Genomic DNA, 24,078 nt, shown 5'->3' on the forward strand with positions numbered 1-24,078 from the left:
TCTGTGTTGGTCCCTCCATGCTTTTTGGGTTTTGGAACTTTCCTGACCAGTTAGCACAGGAATCTAGAAGCCAGCCCCTGGTTGGTCTGGGCCTGCAGAGGCACCTGCCCTTTGTGGATTTGGTTTCACCCTCCCACCCACCCCCCTGCTTCTCACCTGGGAACGCTGGGATTGCTGTTGGGGCTGGTTGGTGTCCTCCCTCGTGCTAACTCGAGGGCTCTGTGGCTTTCCCCAGCCATGGATTTTCCCCAGCACAGCCAGCATGTCTTGGAGCAGCTGAACCAGCAGCGGCAACTGGGGCTTTTGTGTGACTGCACTTTTGTGGTGGATGGTGTTGACTTTAAGGCTCATAAAGCAGTGCTGGCGGCCTGCAGCGAGTACTTCAAGATGCTCTTCGTGGACCAGAAGGATGTGGTGCACCTGGACATCAGTAACGCGGCAGGTACCCCACTGGGTCCAGGGCCGAGCTTGTGGCGGGCCCCGTGCCACGTGAGGCCCTCCTTTGAACAGCACCTTCCAGCTGTGGGGTGCGCCAGACCTCCCACACAAGACTCGGCCATGAGTGCGTGGGTACCAAGTTCTTACCACGTTTGTGGGGCCTCTTTTGACTGGGAGTGGGGTGGTCAGGGGAGAGCTGCCAGGAAGGGCTCATGATAAGCTCCGGAGTGAACACAGGACAAGCTCATCAGGAGGAACAGAGAGCGGGAGGGCTCTGAGCCCTGGTCCCTTTCCGTTGCTGAGTTAGTCCTCAGCCCCCTACCCCAGTAGTCACCTTGATGGCAACGGCGAGGGTTGGGGTCGGGAGGGGTGTCAGGAAGGTCTTGGGATTGAGGAAGGAGCTAACTGGTCCTAGATTCAGGTTCCCAACCCAGAATGACGTGCCATGCCGCCAGAAGTTCGGGCAAGGTGTCGTTCCCCCATTTTACACATGTGGAAACTGAGGCCCAGAGAGGTCAGGTGACTGGCCTGGAGGTCAGGTAGAGAGTTTGTGGCAGAGCCCTGATGAAAGCCAGTGGCGAGAGACTCTGTCCTCTGGTGGTGAAGTGCGGTGGATGGGCAGAGGGTGTTCAGGGTGGGCACTCACGCCCTCCGCCCTCTATGGGTGCTTCTTTCTGGAGGCTGTTGTCTGGCTTGAGAATCCCCAGGTTGCCCGCCTATCCACTGGCACAGGAGATGGGGAGACAGTGGGCTGCCACCGCCACTCTGCTTTTCACAAGTCCCTGGATCCTGCCATGGAGTGGAGCAGCTGGACAGGCTGCTGGTGCCAGGCCTTGAGGTGGGTCCGTGATGGCTGTCTGTGTCCTTGGCAGGCCTGGGGCAGGTGCTGGAGTTTATGTACACGGCCAAGCTGAGCCTGAGCTCTGAGAACGTGGACGATGTGCTGGCTGTGGCCAGCTTCCTGCAGATGCAGGACATCATCGCGGCCTGCCATGCCCTCAAGTCACTGGCTGAGCCGGCTGCCAGCCCTGCGGAGAGCATGGAGGCTTCGGCCTTGGAAGGTAAGATTCTTGGCAGGCCGTTCCTGAGCAGGTGGCTTTTGATGGGAGCTCTGCCCCCGCCTCTCTTTGTCACCTCTTTGGCCTCGCCTGTGTTGTGGGGAGCTCGTGGGGAGCAGCCGCAGCAAAGTCTGAGAACACCTCTCAGAGGGGCCCCGTCTGCCCTCCGTGCCTGAGGGCACCGGCACTCATGCCTGGCTCGAGGCCTTTGCACAGGACTTCCCGCTTCCGGCAGCTCTCCTCTCCCACACCCTTCCTCCTGCTCCTCTCAGTGCCTCAGGAAAGCCCCCTGAGGCCCATTGCGGGCCAGATTCCTCATGGCACACTTGCAGAGAACCACGCGCCTCTCCTTGTAAGCATCGATCTCTGATCAGCGTCACTTCACGTGTGACGACTGTCTCCCCGGCCAGTCTGCGAGCCCCGTGGGAGCAGCAACCATGACTGTTGTCCCCCAGGCCCAGCGGCAGCCTGGTGTGATGTCGGTGCCTGTGAATAATCTGTTGAATGAGCAAACCAACGAACCGCTACTTAGATGTATCCCCAGGGAGGCCTGGAAGAGCTGGCAGGCTCTGGGCTACCTCACCCCGCCAAGTGGTGCACACTTGATGGGAAATGGCAGGTCTGTCCTGTTGCATCTCCAGTGGGGGACAAGAGAGCCAAAGAAGAGAAGGCTGCTGCCACTACACTGAGTGAGCTGGACCTGGCCAGAAGCAGTCCACCCATGGGCCTCGGCAGGGAGCCCAAAGAGGAGCGAGGCGGCCAGGCCGAGAGCACAGCCAGCGGTGAGTTGTGATGCTGAGAACCTGGCTGACTGTCCATCACCTGCCAGCAGCGTGGGCTCCAGCGCAGTGAGCAGCTTTCCCAGGAGGCTCTTGGGGGAGGGAGGGAGGGAGGCGCAGGCAACTGCATCCCTTGAGCTCAGGCTACCCGAAACCACCGGTTATTTTTTCTGGGGCATCTGTCAAAGCCAGAGCAGACGCTCAAGCAGCCCGAGCTTGGATGTGCTCGCTGCATCCCCGGGGCCGTAGCCGCTTCCAGGGGTCTCTGGTCCAGGAGAGCCGACTGGCCCCTGGACAGAGGGTGCCAGTCCAGCCCCGGATGCCCCCACACCCCCACCACAGGTGCAGAGCAGACGGAGAAGGCCGATGCCCCCCGGGAGCCTGCGGAGCTCAAGCCGGACCCCACGAGTGGCATGGCCGCTGCTGAGGCCGAGGCTGCCTTGTCAGAGAGCTCAGAGCAAGGTACCCTCCGCCAGCTGGGGCGCCCACCCTCACGCAGGCGTCCCCCACTCACACGCCACAGCCCCCGACCCCCCCTTCCGCCAGCTCTCTTCCTCCCTTCGCTGATCTCGCTGTGAGTCACTCTTTCACATCACCTTTTGGGCCGACATCTTTCCTCATTCTTGAATTTTGACATCAGTTTCTTGGTTGTACACCCTGGCCAAGCTTCCCTTTAGCACAGAAGTGTCCTTGTCGCACTGCTGGCCCTGCTGTTTTTCCCTGGGCTGAGCACCGTGGTGGAACTTGGCTGCCCGTGGCACCCACCCCAGCCCCCGCCCCCAGTGCTTGTTGGCTGACAGTACCCTTCCCACCTGTGTCACCGAATACGGGGCCCCCGGTGGACTGAGGCCCATCTGCCTCCTCCAAGCGGCAACTGTCCCGGTCATTGGTCTCCCCTGGGCTTGCCCTGGCAGTGCTGGGGACCATTTATCTGCGGCTCCCAGACATTGCCCTGCCCCCTGCGAGGCGCCCACACAAGAGAGAGGGTGTGTGCAGAGATGAGCCGTGCCCAGGCCTCACTTGGCCAGTTGCCAGGTCGGCTTCCTCAGTGCTTGTCCCTCTTGTGGCAGAAATGGAGGTGGAGCCAGCCAGGAAGGGAGAAGAACGAGAGGAGGCGGGCGCCGTGCCCACGGTGGTCAAGGAAGAGGGTCCGCCGCTGGAAAAGGGCGAGGCCCCCGAGGAGAGTGAGGAGTCGGCCAGCACGGACTCGGGCCAGGAGCTCAGCGCGGAGGCGCGGGGCCTGCGCTCGGGCACCTACGGCGACCGCACGGAGTCCAAGGCCTACGGCTCCGTCATCCACAAGTGCGAGGTGCGCCGCGGGCGGTGGCGGCCCCGCCCTGGCCCCCCGCCCGGCGCTGACCCTGACACCCCACCCCTGCGCCCGCAGGACTGTGGGAAGGAGTTCACGCACACGGGCAACTTCAAGCGGCACATCCGCATCCACACGGGCGAGAAGCCCTTCTCGTGCCGGGAGTGTAGCAAGGCCTTCTCCGACCCGGCCGCCTGCAAGGCCCACGAGAAGACCCACAGGTAGGCCCAGCGGCCGCCCCCCGTGCCCGCCCGCCTGCCCCGGCCCCGCGAGCCCCGCGAGCCTCCTGTCCCCGCGTTCTGCCGCCAGCCCGCTGAAGCCCTACGGCTGCGAGGAATGCGGCAAGAGCTACCGGCTCATCAGCCTGCTGAACCTGCACAAGAAGCGGCACTCGGGCGAGGCGCGCTACCGCTGCGAGGACTGCGGCAAGCTCTTCACCACGTCGGGCAACCTCAAGCGGCACCAGCTGGTGCACAGCGGCGAGAAGCCCTACCAGTGCGACTACTGCGGCCGCTCTTTCTCCGACCCCACGTCCAAGATGCGCCACCTGGAGACGCACGACACCGACAAGGAGCACAAGTGCCCTCACTGCGACAAGAAGTTCAACCAGGTGGGGGGAGCCGGCCCCGGGCCCCTGTGCTCCGGCGGCTTCCGTCTCGGGGGCCCGGGGGGCCTAGCGGGGAAGTAGGTGGTGTTGGCCGAGCAGAAGATGACCCTGCCGGGAGGAGCTCTTAACTGCTCCGCCGAGCAAACTGGGAAGGCGGGCTCGGAGGGCGGGCGCGGGCCAGGAGGAACTGAGGGGGGCGGTTTTCCCACTTCCCCCGGCCTTGAGGAAAGGGGGAGCCCCACACAGGGCCCCGGGAGGACCGAGAATCGGTGGTTCCCTGCCGTCTGACCCCCTGCCTGGGCGCAGGTGGGGAACCTGAAGGCCCACCTGAAGATCCACATCGCCGACGGGCCCCTCAAGTGCCGGGAGTGTGGGAAGCAGTTCACCACCTCAGGTAGGGCCCGGCCGGCCCCGCCCCCGGCCCCGCCCCCGGCCCCGGGCGCCAGGCCCACCCTCCGTCTCGCCGCAGGGAACCTGAAGCGGCACCTTCGGATTCACAGCGGGGAGAAGCCCTACGTGTGCGTCCACTGCCAGCGGCAGTTCGCTGACCCCGGCGCCCTGCAGCGGCATGTCCGCATCCACACAGGTGGGGGAGCGGCCCGGGCGGCGGCCGGGGGCGGGCCCAAGGGAGGAGAGGCGGCGCCGACACCTTCCCGTCCCCTGCCTCCCCCCTGCCTCCGTCCCCAGGTGAGAAGCCATGCCAGTGCGTGATGTGCGGCAAAGCCTTCACCCAGGCCAGCTCCCTCATCGCCCACGTGCGCCAGCACACCGGGGAGAAGCCCTACGTCTGCGAGCGCTGCGGAAAGAGGTCCTGCCCTTCCGGCCCCCGGCCGGCGCCCTGTGGGGTCCCAGCACTCGGCGGGGGGAGGGGGTCAGAGAACACGCCCAGGGCTCGGTCGGTAGCCGGGCAGACTGCTCCGGCGCGGGTCCCGGCGGCCTCTCGGATCTAGACCCTGAGGTGGGAGGCCCCGGCCCACCAGCCCGGCCCAGGCTTGGGCGGTTCTGTGTAAGCCTTTCCTTCTGGCCCTACAGATTCGTCCAGTCCAGCCAGCTGGCCAATCACATCCGCCACCATGACAACATCCGCCCTCACAAGTGCAGCGTGTGCAGCAAGGCCTTCGTGAACGTGGGGGACCTGTCCAAGCATATCATCATCCACACTGGTGAGTGCGGGCCCCCCGCCTCTCTGTCCCAAGCCCTGGCTCTGGGGCGCGTGGTGGGGTGGGAGGTGCCCCGGACCTCAGCCTTCGGTGCCGGCACTTGCTGAAGGCGGCCTTGAAAGCAGTTTAACTCCAAGGAGGGCCCCATTTTTTCAGAGCTTCTGGAAGGTGCAGGGGCCACTGGAAGCTTCCCTGTGCCTCAGGTGGCCGCCCCAGAGCACTTCCTGCTGGAAAAGACAGGGCTGCGGGGGAAGCTGGAGGCCACTGAGGTCCTCCCCCCCCTGCACTCCCCCCCCCCAACGGCAGGAGAGAACCTTGCCTCCCCCCCCAGGAGAGAAGCCTTACCTGTGTGACAAGTGCGGTCGCGGCTTCAACCGGGTGGACAACCTTCGTTCCCATGTGAAGACTGTGCACCAGGGCAAGGCAGGCATCAAAATCCTGGAGCCAGAGGAGGGCGGTGAGGTCAGCGTGGTCACCGTCGATGACATGGTCACGCTGGCCACGGAGGCACTGGCGGCAACGGCCGTCACTCAGCTCACAGGTGCGGGCCGTCACTCAGCTCCCAGGGCAGCAGGGGGTGGTCACAGCAGGGCTTGCCTCTGGGGCGGCAGCAAAGCGGCGGCTGAGTCTGGTCTCAGGCCCTGCCGATGCCTCCCACAGTGGTGCCAGTGGGGGCGGCGGTGACCGCAGATGAGACAGAAGTACTTAAAGCCGAGATCAGCAAAGCTGTGAAGCAAGTGCAGGAGGAAGGTGAGAGGGGCCGCCTGGGGGAGAGCTGCTGGACCCGGGGCCCTTCCCGTCCTGACTGCAGCCCCACTCCCACAGATCCCAACACTCACATCCTCTACGCCTGTGACTCCTGTGGAGATAAGTTCCTGGATGCCAACAGCCTGGCCCAGCACGTGCGGATCCACACGGCCCAGGCGCTGGTCATGTTCCAGACGGATGCGGACTTCTACCAGCAGTACGGGCCAGGCGGCACGTGGCCGGCCGGGCAGGTGCTGCAGGCTGGGGAGCTGGTCTTCCGCCCCCGGGATGGGGCTGACGGGCAGCCGGCCCTGGCAGAGACGCCTCCCGCAGCCCCTGAATGCCCACCATCTGCTGAGTGAGCAGGCACCCCCTCCTCCTGTTTATTTAAGGTCGGACGGCACCCTAGAACTCAGAGGGGTGAGCCCATTCCCTAGAGAGAATAAATGTGATTATTTTCTAACGCTGCCTATAGCTCCCTGCGGGGCTGGGGCGGGGAGCTGGCAGCTGTGGCTGACGCCGGGGAAGGGTTGCTCCACCCAGCGACCGTTCGGCAGAGACCTGCTTGTGGGGAAAGCCAGGCTGTCCCTTTGCAGGATGGGACCGGAGCCCCAGGAGCCGTCTAGAAGCAAGCTGGTCGCTTTGCCTCTGTTGGGCTGTGGGCAGCACACCCAGGCCAGAGGAACTGCGGCTCCACGAGCCCCGTCTGGCCTCCTCTTCGGAGGCTCCTCGTAGGCTCGGTGTGAGAATCGGACGTCCCCTCTCCACCCCTCTCCGCTGTGGAGCCACGGCTCTGACCCTGTGCCCTTGTGTTGGGAGCGGGGCCCACAGGGCTTGGCCACAACTGCTTACCAGAATCCAGGCCACCCGTAGAGAGCCCGGCTCGGGGGCCCATTCAGCCAGAACAGCAAGATAGGCAGAGCACCAGACCCAACAGGCCGTAGGCCTGCTTCGTTTGGGCCTAGGGAAGAGGGAGAGCTCCACACTCGCTTCACGGTAACCCTGGCCGCAAGATCAGGGCCAAGCCAGTGTCATGTTTTGAGAACGTTTACTTGCCCTGAAATCAGTGGCGTCTCTACAAGGCTGAGAGCCTGGAGGGACAGGAAGGAGCGGCCAGGAGCTGTGACGGAGAGGTGGGAGACGGCAGCACGGCTTAAACCAGGAGCAGCAGCGTGGACCGTGAAGCAGCTCATTCTTACCTCTGTCAGCAGGGAGACGTGAGATGCCATCTCTGCCACTTTTCCATTCAGCTTGTCCCCAGCAGCTGTAATTCCTCACCCGGAGATGGTACCATCTCGCACCGAAAGCATAGCTCTATTTGGAGGAGCCCCAGGGAGACACTGCAAGTGAGACCAGCAACTTTGTGGTCCTTGTGTTCCCGGCCCCCACGCCCAACTCCCCCAGCTTGTGGTGGGTCCCGCTGCTGGGGAAGCTTGGCCCACCGGTGCCATCCTCCTACTGGGAGGCAGCTGCTGCAGGGCCAGCCTGCACCACACCCGGAGGAGGGAGGGACAAGAGGCAAGACCCTAAAGCTTCCTTGAGATGTTTCTGAGTTTGAGTGGGAGGTGGCTTTATTCTTTAATCAATCAAATTTGAAGTGCCTTCGACATTACGCAGGAGCCAGTTGGGATCTTGAAGTGTCAGATAAACACCACAGCACTGAAAAATAGTTCAAGTTCAGTCTGTGATGAAAAGTCTTCTTTTGTACAAGATAAAATGATCCTTGGGGAGGATCAGTGGCAGAAAGGAAATAATAGGTTCCATATACAGACGTGGTGTAGGGGGTTGAAAGCAAAAGTGGGACGAAGGCTAGCTGTTCCCATAAGCCAGGGACCCCTGGTCCTCCCATCCAAGTGACAATCACATCCACACTTGACATGTTCTGTATTTTTTAATAAAGTTTGTAATCCAATGGACACACAAAACAAAACTGCGCTGAGAAAAACAGTTTTCATAAATTAATAAGTGTTAGGAAGTTGGGGGAGAGGTCAAGGTCACAGGAAGAAGGGAAGCCAGTCTTTTGTACAGTCTTTTTGTGTGTGTGTGACACTTCCAAGTTGCGGGAGCAGGGCCCGTGCTGTAACGAAGCGCACTTATACAAATGAGTGACAATACAAAGTCTGAGTATGAAAATAAGATTTTTTCTGAAAACACATTTTTGGCACAGATTAAAAAAAATGTATGTCGGGGAATTTGATTTTTAAGTCAGTATTATATATATTTATATATATTATATATTTATATATACACACATCCCAAGTTCTGCATATTCCACCAAGAGAGAAAATCCTTCTGTTTGCTCTTTTCTGATTGTAAACTGTACATCCTGGGTGAAACAAAGATGGTGGCAGCAGGAGAATTAAAGAGAGGTGACATCCAAATGAGCAAGGGGAAGGGAGGGGTGGGGACAACACAGCCCAATGAAATGTTCCTTGACCCCAAGGTTTCAGCAGAAGTTTGAAGTCCTGCGTGAGAGTCTGCGATGTGTGTGCCATGTGTGTTCACGTACACCAAGACATCCAGAGTGTCACAGCCTGTCTTCACTGTGCAAAAGTCCAAGTCACTAATTTAGTGCAAAGGCAGTTCTGTTTCTTAAAAACAAAAACAACAAAAAAATTCCACTGCCCTCCCTGTTCCTTTTCTCCAAAAAGAGGAGAGAGAAACCCAGCCTCAAGGTGTCTGCAAGTCCATTGGTTGGTGGTCTGTCCTTGGGCTAAATGTCATGTAAACATACGAGTAGCAGCACCACTGCCCAGGGGGGGTCTGTCTGACTGAGCCGGGCGGGCGGGCGGGCAGGCGGGCGGGTAGGAGAGCGAGGCTGGCCGTCTGGCAGTGGAGTCTGTCCCCCTCGGCAGCTTCTTCCTCCACTTGGCTGGGTTGTCCTGTGTTTTATTTTTTGCTGCAGAGCCTCAGGAAGATACGCCGCGTGGTGACCATTCAGGGGCTCACACGGAGGCGATGACGATCATGAGGTGGGGAGAGATGTTGGAGATGCTGGCCAGGAGGTCGGGGGCCAGACGGGACAGGTGACTCTCAGAGAACTCGCAGGGCGGGAAGATCTGCAGCACATAGGCGGGCTGGAGGAGGGGGCGAGAGAGAGAAATGGGGCCTCCTGTCTTCACGTCACACCCCCCCGCCCCCACCACCACTCTTCCCTTAAACATTTCCAACCGGGCGCCCAAAGGCCCAACAGAGAGCCAGGCTGAGTCAATTCCCCAACCAGCTAAGGTCTCCAAGACTCTGTCCACCAGAAGAAAACTAGGTATCCGGAGACTACCCTTGAGCTAAAGAAAAACCCCTGCCGCCTCAGCCGTCCGCTGACCGTCTCCAGGATGGGCGGCAGTGGCCCAGCCCCTCTGGGGAAGCTGTCCCGACTCTACTCCAGCCGGCACCGGCAGCCCGTGCCAGCAGACCGGTCAGGCGGCCTGAGCAGCCGAGCCCAGCCCCACGTGCGTGCGCCGAAGCAGCACCGCGGGCTGACCTGATTGGAGCCGGGGTTGGGGACGTTGATGATGCCCGCCGCCTGCTTGGCCTGCAGATATGTGATGAAGGCGGCCTTGAGGGACTCGGTCTGGCTCACGACATCCTCTTGGTCACGGCCGCAGGGCAGAGCCAGCAGCAGACAGTAATCTGTCTCCACCTGGGGAGGAGGAAGCTGTCAGTGATCGGGGGGCCACCTCACAAAACAGCCCAAGAAGAGGCCCGTCCAACCCAGGTGATGCAGCTCCTAAACTCCCACCTCTACGATGACCCTGAGGCCCCACCCGTGTATTTGCTGAGTGAAAAAAAGCATCTCTGGATCTAGAGGCACTCGAGGCCCCTAGTGGAGAGAGGACACACCCTCATGATCCACTCCAAGAAAGCCATTATTGCGCCCCGTGACACACCACGGAGACAGGCAGTGGGGGCCACCCGTGCCTTCCCTTGCTGTGGGCGGGGCAGTCGCTCACCTGGGCCCCGAGTCTTACCGTCATCCTTCGGGCAACCCCCTCCAGCTGTGAGGCCTCCAGCCGCATCCTCTGGGCGATCCTCAGGGGGGGCCCTCCTTCGGAGAGCGGCAGGGACCGATGGGCCAGGACATTGTTGCCAGAGACGAAGTGGAGCTGCACAGCAGCTGTGTCGTTCTTGAGGGCCAGGAGGCCCTGCCACACGATGGGGTACTTCTGCTCACAGGGAAACAAACAGAAGTGAGCGCACGGCTGGGGAACACAGCTGTGCTGGCCATGGCCCCAGGCAGCAACTTGCTGATCTAAGTCAAGTGGGGCGCTCGGGACACTGACAATAGCGCAAAGCTCGAAGGGTGGGTGGTAGGGGAGGCCCTGCCCAGGCTTACCTTCAGAAGCTGGACCATATCCACAGGTCTCTGGGAAGTCAAATGTGGAGTGGAATCTTGTTTGGGGGCGGGCTGGGTTTCAGTATGTGGCAGAGCCAGTCCTGGAGGGGGGCTGGGGCCTGAGGGTGTAGGGACAAACAACGGCTGCTTTGGGGCAGCCTGAGCAGGAAGAGGGGCCGGGAGGTCAGGCTTCATCGAGACAGACACAGGGGAGGGATAGGAGGTCTGGCTTGTTTCCGCCTGCGCCCTGTGGACCTGGGCATGAGGCTCAGCCGGCCTGTTTCCAGGTACATTTGGGAGGCGCGGCTGCTCTACTCCTGTTTGGGTGCCCTTTGCCTCCTGGGAGACTGGAGGTATCTTGCTGCTTGGTGGCTGGCCTGGCTGGCTGAGCTGGGAGGGCTGCGTGGACTGGGCTGGCTGTGCGGACTGCGCAGGCTGCAGAGGCTGCGAGGGCTCGCCTTCAGGAGGGAGGCCCTGGAATTGGGCGGGAAGAGAAAGTAACAGAGTCAGAGTCTGTTACGCACCAACACCCTGCCCCAACCAAGAAGCCGTGAGCCCCTGGGCAAGTCAGCTGCAGGGCGTCTCCTGTGGGCCAGGCCCCCGGAAGGGGCTTTAACCAGCCGGCCATGCTCTCGGGCATTCAGAATTGAGGGTTCCGGTGAAAGGTCACCTGTTCCCTATCTTCTCACGCCCCGCAGGCAAGAACCGCCACACCACCCGCTCCCACAGTGAGCTCCCTCCATAGCTCTCTGTGCTATGATTCACCCCTCCATCCTGAAATTTAGGAAGCGCCTCTTTAAATCCACAACACGGACAACATATTTTAGGGACCTTACTGGCACCTACACCACTATTTGGCCCAGAGGGTAGATTTCTGGCGCTCTCACCTGAGCAGGAGCCTTGGTCCGGGAAGGCAGGCCAATGGAGGCAGCAGCAGGAAACTGCGCGTGCGCGAGCTGAGCCGGGCCGTGATAGGTGCGGATGTCCCCGTACCTGTACTCCTGAAAGAGCTCCCCGCTGGAGTGCACGATCTGCACCCCGTGGGTCACCACCACGGGCGGGGTCAGAGGCAGCCCCTGCAGCTGGTTGCTGGGCGTGACGGTGAGGATGCGGGCCTCACCGTGGGGGGCGGGGGTGGGAGCGGCTTTGGCATCTGCCATCTTGGCGGCTTCCTTCCCTGGCTGCTGAGGGGCCTTGCTGGCTGGTGGCACTTTCACCACCCCGTCCGCTGCCCGGGGCTGCTCGCTGACGGCCGTCACGTGAGGATGCACCATGATCCTCACATCCCGGGGCACAGTGTACGGGTGTAGTCGGTACTCAGACTGCATGACCAGCACCTCCGACTGCACAGGGGCTGCGGCTCGAGCAACGGGGAGGTGATAATGCACTTCTTCCTCTGGAGGGTGCTGGGAGGCCAGGGCGGGCACACCAGCTGCGGCTGGCTGTGGGGTGCCCGCACGCTGCGGGGCCCGCACCTCTATTTGCTGGGGCTGCAGAGGGGCCCGAGGAGAGTGAAGCGTCTCTGGCCGGATGCTGTAGGTGATGCTGGGCAACGTGGGTGTGTTCATCCTCACCTCGCCCTGTGACAGGTGGCTGAGTGACACGGTCTGGGTGATGCTGTGGGGTGGCATGATGACGGACTGCTCTGGGTGGATGCTAGAGATGAACTGCGGCACAGGAATGCCCGCAGCCAGCATGACCGTGGCATTAGTGGAGAGCGCGGCGGATGTGGTGCTGCTGGGGTGGCATGCCCTCGGGAATGGGGACGGAGCCGGCCCGCTAGGTCGAGCGGAATGCACATCTGGCTTGGTGGCTGCCAAATGGGAGACAGTCCGATCTGTCGGGGTGCTGGGCCCCGAGGTGACGTGGTTCACTTCTGCAGGCAGTTTGCTGGGCAGAGCGGGAGGGTGGTGGGGTGTAAGAGTGGACCCCAGGTTTGCTGGCTGAAGGACCTTGGTCTCTATTTTGAGGGTGACGGGGTCAGCAAGCTTTTTGTTAGTGGTGACTATGCTTGGGGTGAGGACCAGCTGGTTGTGAACCAGCACCGGGGGGGTGTTTATGCCCTGGGTGAGGACCTTTACTGTGCCCCCCTGGGTGACGGGTGTGGACACAGAGAGATGAATGGGCTCAGGCTTCTCCAAGGACGGACGGTCAGCCTTAACCGATGAAATCACAGGAGATGCGTTATAGGTCTGGGCAGTTAGTACCAGAGTAGAATGGGTGGCCACGTTTGCATAGCCTGAAGGAGCTTGAGGGGCTTTGGGCGGAGGCTGAGCTGGCGTGACAGAATCGGGTTTGACCTGGGACTTGGACACCGACTGCTGAAACTCGATGTCCATTGCACTTGCTGGGGGGATCTGGCTAATCTTGGCACTGATCCGCTGCGGGCCTTCAGTCTTCTGCCCCGAATAGCTCAGCAGCACAACCCCTTCTGAAGTGTTCACACGCAGCCCAGCGCCAGCGCCCGTGTCTGCCGGACGGTCGTCAATCACGGACATAGACCCTGGGTGGAACCGACTGTTGTCATTGGTGCCGGATCTCTGTCGGCACTTTGCGGATGGCGCAATCACGGCACCTGCCACGGTCACGGCACCTGTTGTCGCGGCAGTCACAACCCCGGATGCGGCAGTCACCGCGCCCGCGGAAACCGTCACCGCGCCCGCGGCGGTGTTCACTGTGCCCGTGGCGGCGTTCACTGGGGCCGTGAGAACATTCACGGGCCCCGTCAGAACGTTCACTGGTCCCTTTAGGACGTTCACGGGGCCAGCGGGCGTGTTCACCAAGCCTTTCAGCGTGGCCACCGAGCCCTTCACAGGGCCCTTCAGCGCGTTCACTGGAACCAAGGAGACGTTCACCAGGCCGGTCAGGGCGCTCACCAGGCCGGTCAGGGTCTGAGGAGCTGGTTTCGCCAGAGTTATCTTTTGCGAATTCTCCAAATCAATGCTGACAGGCATCCGGCTAATAACAGAAGTAATTTTTGGAGCAATGACTGGAGTCACCTTTTCTTTGTCAGTGGCTACTGGAACCTCTGAGGCCTGTGTGTCGGAGGTGTTAGTTACCGGAGCTGCTGCTTTTTCTTCTAAAAGAGGCTTTTTAGGTTCAACCGGAGGGGGCAGTGCCTCATGCAGGCAAGGGGCAGCACTGACAGGCTCTGCAATGGCAGTTGTGACACTCGTGGAAGTGACGCCCGTGGCAGATACGTATTTAGGGTCCATGAGGATCTTCCTCAGCGTACTGGAGCTAGTGTCTATGTCAGAGGCCTTCGTGTCTGGGGGAAGGGCCGGAGATGGGGTGGATTGCGCCCGCGGCTCCTCCTGCCTCGTGATCCACTCTGTCACCTTCGTCGGGGGACTCTGGTGTGGGATCCCCCCAGCAGCGACAGGGGGTGGGAGCTTTGCTATCGTTACAGACGGTATTGGGGGGGTGGGCATGCTTGAGTCACTGGGCGGGGTCACGGGGTCACTTTCAATGATGGAATGCACCTTGAATCTGGCTCGAGGCTCGTCATCCACGGGGGCTGGCTGTGAGGCCAGGGGAAGGTCTGGGAGGGCAGATGCTTTGGTTGGAGTCTTTTCTTCAACACTGCTTTCTTGGGACAAATTTCCCTGGGATGTAGTCTTGCTTGGGTCAGAAGCACATGACTCAGGGGGAGTGGATTGGGGCTTGTCACTCTGCTTTTCTTCCTGTGGAGTTTCTGGGGGCTGTACTGTGGCCCCCTCACTCGTAGCAGGGCTCTTGCTTTGAACTTGGTCAGGTTCAGAGACATGGGTCTCTGTAGCGCCCCCACTTTTCTTGTTTGTGTTCCGTCTGCGGCGTGATCGAGTGGTCTTCTGGCGCCCTTTGTCTTTCCGAGCAAGAGGAACTTCTGCTTCTTTTGATCCTTTGACTTCCGGCTCTGGGTGGGAGGTTTCGCTGCTGTTCTCTCTGGCTTCCTTGGTATCTGCTGGGCCTGCTGAGGGGTCAGGTGCGCTGCCTGGTGGCCTGGAAGATTCTGTAGCAGCCTCAGTCTCCAAGATGCCAGACACAGCCTCATCGGTCTCAGGCTCCATTCCTTCCTCAGGAGACGGCAGATCTGTCTGAGACTCCGTAGGGTAAGGTGGAGGTGCTGGGAAGTTTTCTGACTCCCCAGAAATGTCATTGATGATGGAACCGATGGCTGCAGCCAGCTCTGTTTCACTGGCTTGGTGTGCGGGCTTGTCCCGGTCCTCCGTGGAGAGGCCCTCTGGGGCATCTGCAGCTGCCGCCTTGAAAGCCGCGGGGGTGGAGGTTTCCGCGAGCTTCTCGATGTTCTCCACGGCCTGTTCCAGCTCCATCTGCTTGGCTAACTGATTTGCTTCTGGGGACGGCTTAGAGGCAGACCCATCTTCCTTCTCTGGTTCCTTGTCCAGATCAGCTGGCTCACTGTTCAAACGCAATGATAAACTACCCTCCTCTTGGGGCCTCTCGCTCTTCTCAGGGGAAACTGCCACGACCGTGGCCGCCTCCTCCGCTGCCAGTCCCGAAGGGCCTGCAGCCACGCTGGGACTTACAGCGGCTTCCACGTTTCTCAGATTTGCAGATTTGTCCACTGCTGATCTAGAGTTTCGCGATCTTCCTCTCTTGGACTTGGAGTTTTTCTCAGGGGCTGTTTTTTTCTCCACCACCTCAACTGGGGGGGTTTCGGGTGGATTTTTGTCTGTGCTAATTTCTTTTCTATCACGTTTTTGTTCACTTCCTGCTTCTTCTTTATCAGTCTTGGATTTTGTGTTATTTTCTTTCACGTTTAATTGGGGACTCACCTCAGTGGTGGCCTCAGGACGTTCAGCATCAACTTTTGGTTCATTTTTCCCCTTTTTCCCTTGTTGGACACCAGCAGCTACTTTTTGGGACCGCGGGGATCTCCATCCCTCAGCTGGTTTGACTGTCTCCACTGGCTCTTTTGCCTCGGTCTCATCATCTTCATCAGCTCGACGGCGTGTTTTTGGAGGCCTCCCCCTCCTAGGGGTTGTAGGAACCACTGCGGCCTCCTGAAGCTCCCGCTCCAGTCTCTTCCTGGTCACTCGTGGCTGCTCAACGGGCTCCTTGACTGGAGAGCGGCTCTCATGGTCACCCATGGTTGCGTAGACACTCCTTACGTTCCGGCGCCTGGTTCGGCTGAGGGGCAAGCTTGGCTCAGGGTGTTCAGGGTCCATGGATGAGTTTTTAGAGGCAGCCCTTGTAATCTTCTCTGCCTCCATCTTCAATTCTAAAAGCTTCTGTGCTTCTCCCCGAGGAGAACTGGACCGCTTGAGCTTTTCCCGGTCTATCCTCTCACTCTTCCTTGTGACAGGCTTCTCCACGATACTTGCTGCAGCTGCCTGAATGGGGGTCTTGGAACGTTTACTTTTGTTTGGCTTTTTATCTTTTGCAGTAACTGGAGGATCAACCTCTACACCTTCAGTAGCTGGAGGCGGGACCTCGTGAATATCTTCAGCTTTTTGACTTGCATTAGGTTCGATGTTAGCAGCTGAGTCTGGCTTCTCCACTTTTGGCTCATCGGCTTCCTCAGGCTTCTGAGTCGGTTTTGAAAGTGTCTGCGTACTGTCAGGCTCTGGATCTACACTGATCTCTACCTGGGAAAATGAGGCCCCAGGAGTTGGAGGCTTGGCATCCAAATAAGGCAGCTGATCGACTGATGAACTTTCTTCAACAGCTAAAGGAGTCTCAGCAACGTCTTTCCTGGTGTCCACTCCTGGGGGCAAGTCTACTTGTTCAGGCTGTTCCACAGTGATGGGAGTCAGCTCAGATACAGGTTTTGTTTCTTCTGAGACAGAGGCTGGCTCAGTGGTCTTCTCTTCTGTCACCGAAGGCAGCTCTCCTGTTTTTTCACCAGCTGTCTTCTCCAGTGATGCTGCTACAGACTCTGGAGCTACAGCTGTGACACCAGGAGGCCCAGTCGAAGGTGTAGTTTTCAGTTCTGACTCTGTATTTTCAGAAGCAGATTCTGGGGTCTTGGGGTGATCCTCTGTATCCTCCTGTTTCTCGACCTCTTTGGGTTTTTGGTCTTTTTCTTTTTCTTTCTGTTGCATTCGTGTGAGTTCCATAAATCTGCTATGGAAAAGAACTACTGGCTCTTGAATCAAATCAGTTGTGCTATTCACTCCATCAGATGTCTGCCTCCCATATAACCTGCCAGAAACGAAGTCTGATTCTTCATCTTTTCTCTCTAGATGCTGCAGTCGCTTGGAATCTTGTTCAAAGATTGAGCTGTGTAAAAAACGAGAAGCAAATAATTCTTGCCTTTCCTGTTCTTCTTCTTTGTGGTCATCTTTCTTATCATCCATTTTTCCTTCTGAGTCAGTCCGAATTTTCTTCTTTTTCATGTACCAGGATGGAATAGGTCTTGGAGCAGAGTCAACCTTTTCTTTATCTTTGTTGTTTCGAAAATTAGCAAATCGGGAGTCCCAATCAAGAAAAGACCAATTTTCTTCTCGAGATGAAGACAGGGATTTCGCTCTTTCAAGCAAAGCCTTAGTGTCTGGTGTGATTGTCTTATCCAATGCAAAAGAATAAAATTTGTTCCTTTCTAAAGAACTGGAGAGTCTTTCATCTCTCTCACGTAGTTTGTCTTCTCTGTCCCTCAATAAAAAAGACAGCCGAGGACTTTCGAACAATGCAGAGGCTCTGGGTGAGTGAGATTTGTGTTCACCGTCTTCATCAGAGTCAGAAGGCACCTCACCAGGTTCCAAGTCACGTACAGACCTCTTTCGAAGGCTGTCTCTCTTAATGATGCTGTTTGGGAAACTCACATCAAACCTGCTGGCATCTTGTTTCATTTGAGAGTCCCACCGATTTAGTTCATCTTCGGGATTCAAGACAGATAGCTTTATTTTGGCCATGTCTGCCATCTGTTCTCTCCTGCTAGAATCGTAAGGATTAAATTTTAAGGACTCTTCTCTGACTGTCATATTAGCATAGGGGAGGCCTTTTTCGTCTACTTTAGGGGACCCTTTTGTTGGCACGACCCCAGGGGAACCAACAGGGTCGTCTTCCTCGTGGAAGGAGCCATGTCGGATACCGGGGGAACCACCAGTCCTTTCAGAATCTTCACTGATTTGGCGCGAGCTTCTGTAGTTCCGTTCCCTTTTGGTGCAGATGTCAAAATCAACATGGTCCATCCTTTTCTTTTTGCTGGGAGGAGAGTCGTCAGTGACATCCTGAGGGGGTTTGCCGACCTCGTGAACAAGACTACGTCTTTCATATTCATCCACATCTTTTTTAGGACTGCCAAACTTTTCGGACTTGGCTATTTCCATCTCCATCTGCTGTTTTCTACGACTCTGCTCCATTTGTTTTCGGTAACTCTGCGTGTGATCAATATCAATGCCAATTTTTTCTTCAGTATTTACTGAATGTGGTTTATCTTGGCCTGATTTACATTCAAGTGGTTCATCACGAAGACTGCAATAGCTTTTCCTATTATCTTCTCTCTCTGGTCCTGGATCATCTAACAGCTCCAGCTGTTTGAGTGGTGGTTTTGAAGGAGTGGGTTTGTTTGACTGGATTTCTTGATTTCCCACAGACTCACCTGCTGCTTCTCTAAGCCTGGCTTGCACGTCTGAGCCAGGCCTTGACGCAGTCCCAGCAGAAATGCCGGCAAGCTCCTGACACTCTTTGGGGCTGGGAACGGCATTAAGTCTGTCTAGTTTGATTTTCTTAGATTCTCTTTTAAGAACGTCTTTCCTCACTGTCTTTTTTTCAGACTCTCCTTCCCTCAGTAGAATGACATCTCTAGATGATATGTCAGGCTGTTTCTTTAAAAGCACCCGAGCATCTTCCATCTCTGGGCTACTTTTCTTAACATCTGATTTTTGCCTTTCTGCTTTCAAATTGGAATCTGCAAAACGCCTTTTCCTCGCTTCCAGCTTCTCCAGATCCACAGCACTTACACCATCAACAGTTTGCTCTGGTTTTAGGTGCTTCCTGGGTTTAGGCCTGCCTTCCTTATCTACCACTTCTATGTGGCTTGAAAGCCCCCTTTCCTTTGGCACTTTCATTCTAACAGATTCTAGTTTAGACAACTCAGATTTTGCAGGCTCTGTCTGAGAGACCTGAAGTTTCTGATCTAAGGCAGAAGACTTGACAGTGTCATTATCAAGCTTGGCTTTCAGCTTTTCCAAAGGAGTGTGGTCAATAACCTTTCCCTCTTTTTCTTTCACTCGAGTCAAAACCACACAAGGCATGAGTTCCAAGCGGTTTTTTGCTACTCCTTCTTTGTCAGCTTTCTCTCTGCTCAGTTTATTAGAACTCCTTGATTTTTCGGGGCTTTGTTCTCTCTCATTTTCTTGGTCTGTTTCTGAAGACTGAGAACTAGGGGAATGAACTTTTCCTTTCCGTTTCTGCTTGTCAGTTTTGTCCTTCTCCACCTTTTCCTTCCTTATTAAACGTCTCTCTCTTTCCACTCTCTCAGGATCAAAAGTTCGTTCTTTATCTGTCTTTTCATTTTTTGTATAGCGTTCCAATCGAGGTTTGTCAAGTTTATCGTATCTTGGAGGGGAAAGTGAGCTACAGCTTCCACTCCGGTCTGAGGATCGGCTGTAAATCCTCCTCTCGGAATCACTAGGCAACCTCTCTGACTGTGAGGGTGATGCTCCGGGACTCTGTGGGCGTCGCAAGTGAACTGGACTCTGACTGCGTTCAATTGGCCTCCTCTCGTGGTCCCTGTCCCGGTCAGACTCAAATCTTTCACGTTCTCTTTCTCGTTCCCTTTGCCTGTAACTGTATTCCCGAATATCCTGTTCATAAGGATCACTTCTGTAATCCCTGTATTCCCGGGGGTCGTCGTAATACCGTGATTCATAGTAGTCTCCTTGGTAAGTTTCCCATTCTGAATAAAATTCTCTCCCTCGAGCTGGATAGTCCCGTCTGGAATCCTCAGCATATGTGCCTGGAGTACGAACATTCTCATAATATGTACGATCTTGGCTATAGTCATATGATCCCCTTCGTTCTTCTCTGCCAAAGACAAAAAAGAATGTATTAGTTTTTTGTTTCCTCGTCACTTACTTTAATCATACATATGAGATTACAAAGTCCTGCTTCCAAAAATCTTTTCCATTTTTTAATCATTAGAACTGCACTGTCCAATAAATACCATACCTACAAGCCACATGTGGCTACTGAGAACTTGAAATTTGGCTAGTCTCAGTTGAGTGTAAAATACAGACTGGATTTGGTAGACTTAGTTTCAAAAAAAAAAAGAAACACTTCAATAATTTATTCAGATTGAGTATATGTTGAAACAGTATTTCAGACACTGGGTTAAATAAAATTAGTTTTACTAGAAAATGTAAAACCACATATACAGCTTGCATTACATTTCTACTGGACTTGGACAGCAGTGCTTCAGCCCCCTTTTTATTCTTTTGGTATCGGTTGTCGTGACTTATGATGAGCACTAGTATTAAACAGATCACATCCCACATTTCTAAGTCTTTCATAATTACTTTCCTGCCAAAAGATATTCTTACCACAACTTGGGAAACAAATGTACTGTTTGAAAAGATAACAATTTAACTAAAATCTTCCCACCTATGCAACTTGTATATCGGTAACACCTCTACCTCAACTCACAATTTAAAAAAACACACTGAGGACTTCTCTGGTGGTCGAGTGGCTAAGAGTCTGCGCTCACAATACAGGGGGCCTGGGTTCAATCCCTGGTCAGGGAACTAAATCCTATGTGCTGCAACTAAGACCCGGCGCAGCCAAATAAATATTAAAAAAACAAAACAAAACAAATCCCCACACACACTGGGGGCTAAGTGTCCGTGGGCTCAGTCTCCTCACAAAATGATAACTCTTCTTCACAAAGCTCTTAAGAAGATTAAATAAGATAACATTTGTAAAAACTTTCCTAACATAATACAAGGCACATACTTGGCCTTCAGTAAATGTTACTTTTCCCCAACCTGCCAACTAACAAATTAGGTGATTACAAACTGTGTGAGATAAATTCCCTAACTGTAAAAGAATTCACCTCAGATTTTCTCCCACAGTGACACGTCCCAGTGCATTCAAAACAGGATTAAATTTACATGCAAGAACATGTATGGTGTATAAAATGAAATTCACCTGTAATAGAGGCCAATTCCTTTACTCTTGTTCACTTTCCATTTTTGTCTTTCAAGCAAGTATGGCTTACTCAGTCTACATAGTACTGTCCATTACGGCTCAATGAAACATAACGAACCTAGAACTTAAACCTCTGAAGGCATGAGCTTTTGTCTTCTCGGCTCACAGCAGGTACTCATTTGTTGAAAAAATGAACCTTAGAAAAATATGTCAAAGTTGCTATTGGGCAATGTTCTAACCCATTTTCAATAGCAAATGAAGCCATTTAGACTGGAAGCATCAATAACACATTATTTTATGCATTTATACTGAGCTTTCTCATTTCAAAGAGAATAGTTTATGACACATCTATGATATCTGACTTAATTGGATTCAAGATGATCCTTCTACAGTTCCACAGGAATCAGATTCTTTGCCTCAATACTGGCCAGCCATCTTGCAAATAGATGTTACTAGGAATGAAATTAGGCTAATTTAACTCATTACCACCATAAATACAAACTCCAAGGAAGCATCACTTTCATTATGTAAAGGTGAACACACTACAAGCTTTCTTTTCTCCTTTGGCCACAGCACTGCTAGTGGGATCTTAGTTCCCTGACCAGGGGTTGAACCTGGGCTCCTGGCAATAAAAGTGCCGAGTCCTAACCACTGGACCGCCAGGGAATTAATTCCCTAACTTCCTAATATAAAGTGGTTAAGACACCTAGAATGGCCACTAGGTTTGCTGCCTGCATTAAAAGTATGTAAAATAAGCAAACTAAAACTATATCCAAAATATGAAAGAAAAAAAAAGTTACAGAAGTCAAAAGGTATACATGTAAACATTAGTGCTGCACTGTTCAGTTTAATAGATGATGATTTTGTACATATTTTGCTGGGCTCTACCAAAAGAAATGAGCATTCCTGCCACCAAGGAACTCAACTTATGCAAGAGACAATACAACTGCACACTGGTACTATATACAAAAGGCTCTGGCAGGACCCTGAGGAACTTTGAAATGTCAGGTTTTCAGAGAACTCTGTTCCCATGACTGCACAATATCCAAACTACCTTAAGTAGGTGGGAAATTCATCTAAAGCATAATGTGACCCTATAAATGTCTTGAGAATCACTTTGGTAAACTGTAAGGCTCAATGCATGAGCAGGTAGGAGCCCTGGGTTTACCCCCAGCCCAACCACTTACTAGCCTGTGACCTTATCAGCAAAGTCATCTGATCTTCAGTTCCCACCATATGTACTAATGACAAGAGCCACAGCCCTATTTCCCTGACACTGTATTTAAGGGAACAACAGAAATATTACTTTTAAACTGCAGGGTACTATGCAGATGGGTCATCATTTGCATTCCTGAGCTGAGCTGTCATTAGGGGTAAAGCTTTTTTACTTCCCCACTTGTTCATCAGCTGTTCAGTGGGATGGCTTCCTTCCACTCTATGGAAAAAGGGCAAAGATTCTCAAGTTCTACTGCAAGGAATGCATTCTAGAAGCACTGCCATCTGAAACCAAATGGGGCAAAACCAGGTCACAGTGAGGTCCCACACCCTCCTGCTTCCCACTTTAGGAGATAAACTCTAATTCAACAGAGATAAATAACCACAGGTAAGAACCAAAGAACAAAGCCAGAGCCAGATCATCAGTAAAGTGAGTGAATTTAAGTGATGATATACAAAAATTAACACCCACACAACATTATCCAACGCTCACAAGATACCTTTCTTTGAAAAATATTTAATGTGCACACAGAATTTTAATGGAATTTTTATGTCTTAAGTGCCACTAGACCATCAACACACTTTTCACTCACTTATAGGTAAGAATTCCTATAAGCACTTAAAGTATTAACAATGACTTCAGACTGCTGGGGTCGGGGATGAGGGCCACCAAGATGGAGAACCCTCCCTACAGACACATATGTTCTCTTATATATATTCATTCTCTCTCTCTGTCTCTCTGTCTCTCTCTCTCTCTCTCTCTCACACACACACACACACACACACACACAGAGAGAAATTTAGAATGTGGATTCCAATCCACTAGTGAAAAACCATCGAAACCTTAGAAGTTCAACCTTTTGGAAATTTGGCTGTAGGGGACATTTTTCATTAAAAAACCTCTCAAGTATTCAATGACCATTACACTATACTCCATGAGGAAATGAAAAAGAAATATATACCTTCTATGATTTAAACAAAAATGAAGTGGCAAGAAGAGGCAGTAAAAAGGGAATGCGTTCAACAGGTATCTGGTAGCACGATCAGGATTTTGCCTCATCCTTGTCATAAAGCCCTTTTATATTTGAACTTGAGTGTCTAAAGGCATTTGTCAAATGGTCTTTTGTCTAATACACATCTACAGGGGTGGAGAACTAGTAGTAACATTCCAGGAGACTTAATCAGAGGCATGTCTGGACAAACAGGTTCATCATATGGATGATAGTTTCCATTTTCAAATGTGATCAGCTACTGAAGAACCTGGTGACACTGTTAGGATGTTTTAATATATTTAGTCTAAAAAAGAATCATCAGTTCTGGGGCAATTTTTAAGCTAACGGAGACAGCCTGATTCAGACTGTGAGACCTTAAACGATTGTGAAATGTTCCCACAAGCTGCAGAAAAAAATACTACAGTCCCATGACTGAAAACATTAACAAGGAGAAGTAAGGTTTACTTTTCTTTTCTTTTTTTTTGGTCGCGCCTCATGACTTGCGGGATCTTAGTTCCCTGACCAGGGATTGAACCCAGGCCCACGGCAGTGAAATCACCCAGTCCTAACCACTGGACCGCCAAGAAATTTCCAAGGTTTACTTTTTACACAGCTAAACTTACCAATTTATATCAGCTTTGGCTTACTGATTCACAAATTTAAGAGATCTGAATTTAAAACAAAGCTCTTGAAAGTCTTTTGAAAGTTTTTGTTTAAAATTAATTCTATGAGCTCATGCATGGTGACAACCTGGACGCTGTCACTACTAAGTTCACAGGGCATTTAATAGTTTACAACACGGGGCTTCCCTGGTGGCACAGTGGTTAAGAATCCAACTGCCAAAGCAGGGGACACGGGTTCGAGCCCTGGTCCGGGAAGATCCCACATGCCACGGAGCAACTAAGCCTGTGTGCCCCAACTATTGAGCCTGTGCTCTACAGCCCGCGAGCCACAACTACTGAGTCCATGTGCCACAACTACTGAAGCCCATGCACCTAGAGCCGGTGCTCTGCAACGAGGAGCCACCGCAATGGGACGCCTGTGCACCGCAACGAAGAGTAGCCCCTGCTCGCCGCAACTAGAGAAAGCCCGCGCAGCAATGAAGACCCAACAAAGCCAAAAATAAATTAGTTTACAATGCATTTCAACATGTTATATTTAATTTAAAAATGTAAGGCAAAATGATTTGTACAGTTATAATCTGGAAAACAGTAACTCTTTTAATGAGTATTCTCAGGGAGAAAATACCCCAACTCCCATGATCTACATGAAAACTGGATCCATAAAAATCAGTTTTTATGTGTGTTTGTTTTTTAAAAATATTTATTCATTCAGCTGCGTCAGGTCT

At 54.1% G+C, this 24,078-nt stretch overlaps 2 protein-coding genes and 1 non-coding gene across 7 annotated transcripts in view; 1 reads left to right on the plus strand and 2 right to left on the minus strand.

Moving 5' to 3' along the window:
• Window positions 1-6,561, plus strand: part of ZBTB17 (zinc finger and BTB domain containing 17) — a 29,477-nt gene extending 22,916 nt beyond the window's left edge. Inside the window, exons 3-16 of one of the 2 annotated variants that reach the window (XM_067016759.1) lie at window positions 236-442; window positions 1,311-1,499; window positions 2,138-2,278; window positions 2,618-2,737; window positions 3,346-3,584; window positions 3,663-3,805; window positions 3,894-4,194; window positions 4,498-4,585; window positions 4,661-4,777; window positions 4,879-4,999; window positions 5,224-5,354; window positions 5,683-5,892; window positions 6,012-6,101; window positions 6,177-6,561. In XM_067016759.1, coding sequence (XP_066872860.1) covers window positions 238-442; window positions 1,311-1,499; window positions 2,138-2,278; window positions 2,618-2,737; window positions 3,346-3,584; window positions 3,663-3,805; window positions 3,894-4,194; window positions 4,498-4,585; window positions 4,661-4,777; window positions 4,879-4,999; window positions 5,224-5,354; window positions 5,683-5,892; window positions 6,012-6,101; window positions 6,177-6,460 — 2,379 coding nt within the window. In that variant the 5' untranslated portion in view covers window positions 236-237 and the 3' untranslated portion in view covers window positions 6,461-6,561. The remainder of the gene's footprint in view (window positions 1-235; window positions 443-1,310; window positions 1,500-2,137; window positions 2,279-2,617; window positions 2,738-3,345; window positions 3,585-3,662; window positions 3,806-3,893; window positions 4,195-4,497; window positions 4,586-4,660; window positions 4,778-4,878; window positions 5,000-5,223; window positions 5,355-5,682; window positions 5,893-6,011; window positions 6,102-6,176) is intronic. The other variant, XM_059066512.2, reaches the window with a different exon arrangement.
• Window positions 6,562-7,974: 1,413 nt separating this feature from the next.
• Window positions 7,975-24,078, minus strand: part of SPEN (spen family transcriptional repressor) — a 92,030-nt gene continuing 75,926 nt past the window's right edge. For all 4 annotated transcript variants that reach the window (XM_067016747.1, XM_067016740.1, XM_059066314.2 and 1 more), the window contains exons 11-15: window positions 11,319-19,404; window positions 10,432-10,905; window positions 10,067-10,261; window positions 9,580-9,738; window positions 7,975-9,175 (exon numbers count right to left, since the gene is read on the minus strand). In XM_067016747.1, coding sequence (XP_066872848.1) covers window positions 9,044-9,175; window positions 9,580-9,738; window positions 10,067-10,261; window positions 10,432-10,905; window positions 11,319-19,404 — 9,046 coding nt within the window. In that variant the 3' untranslated portion in view covers window positions 7,975-9,043. The remainder of the gene's footprint in view (window positions 9,176-9,579; window positions 9,739-10,066; window positions 10,262-10,431; window positions 10,906-11,318; window positions 19,405-24,078) is intronic.
• Window positions 21,117-21,189, minus strand: TRNAK-UUU (transfer RNA lysine (anticodon UUU)). Its single transcript has one exon. It is a non-coding gene; the product is annotated as a tRNA-Lys (tRNA).

The sequence above is a fragment of the Kogia breviceps genome, chromosome 1, assembly GCF_026419965.1.
Source record: "Kogia breviceps isolate mKogBre1 chromosome 1, mKogBre1 haplotype 1, whole genome shotgun sequence".
NCBI lineage: Eukaryota > Metazoa > Chordata > Mammalia > Artiodactyla > Physeteridae > Kogia > Kogia breviceps.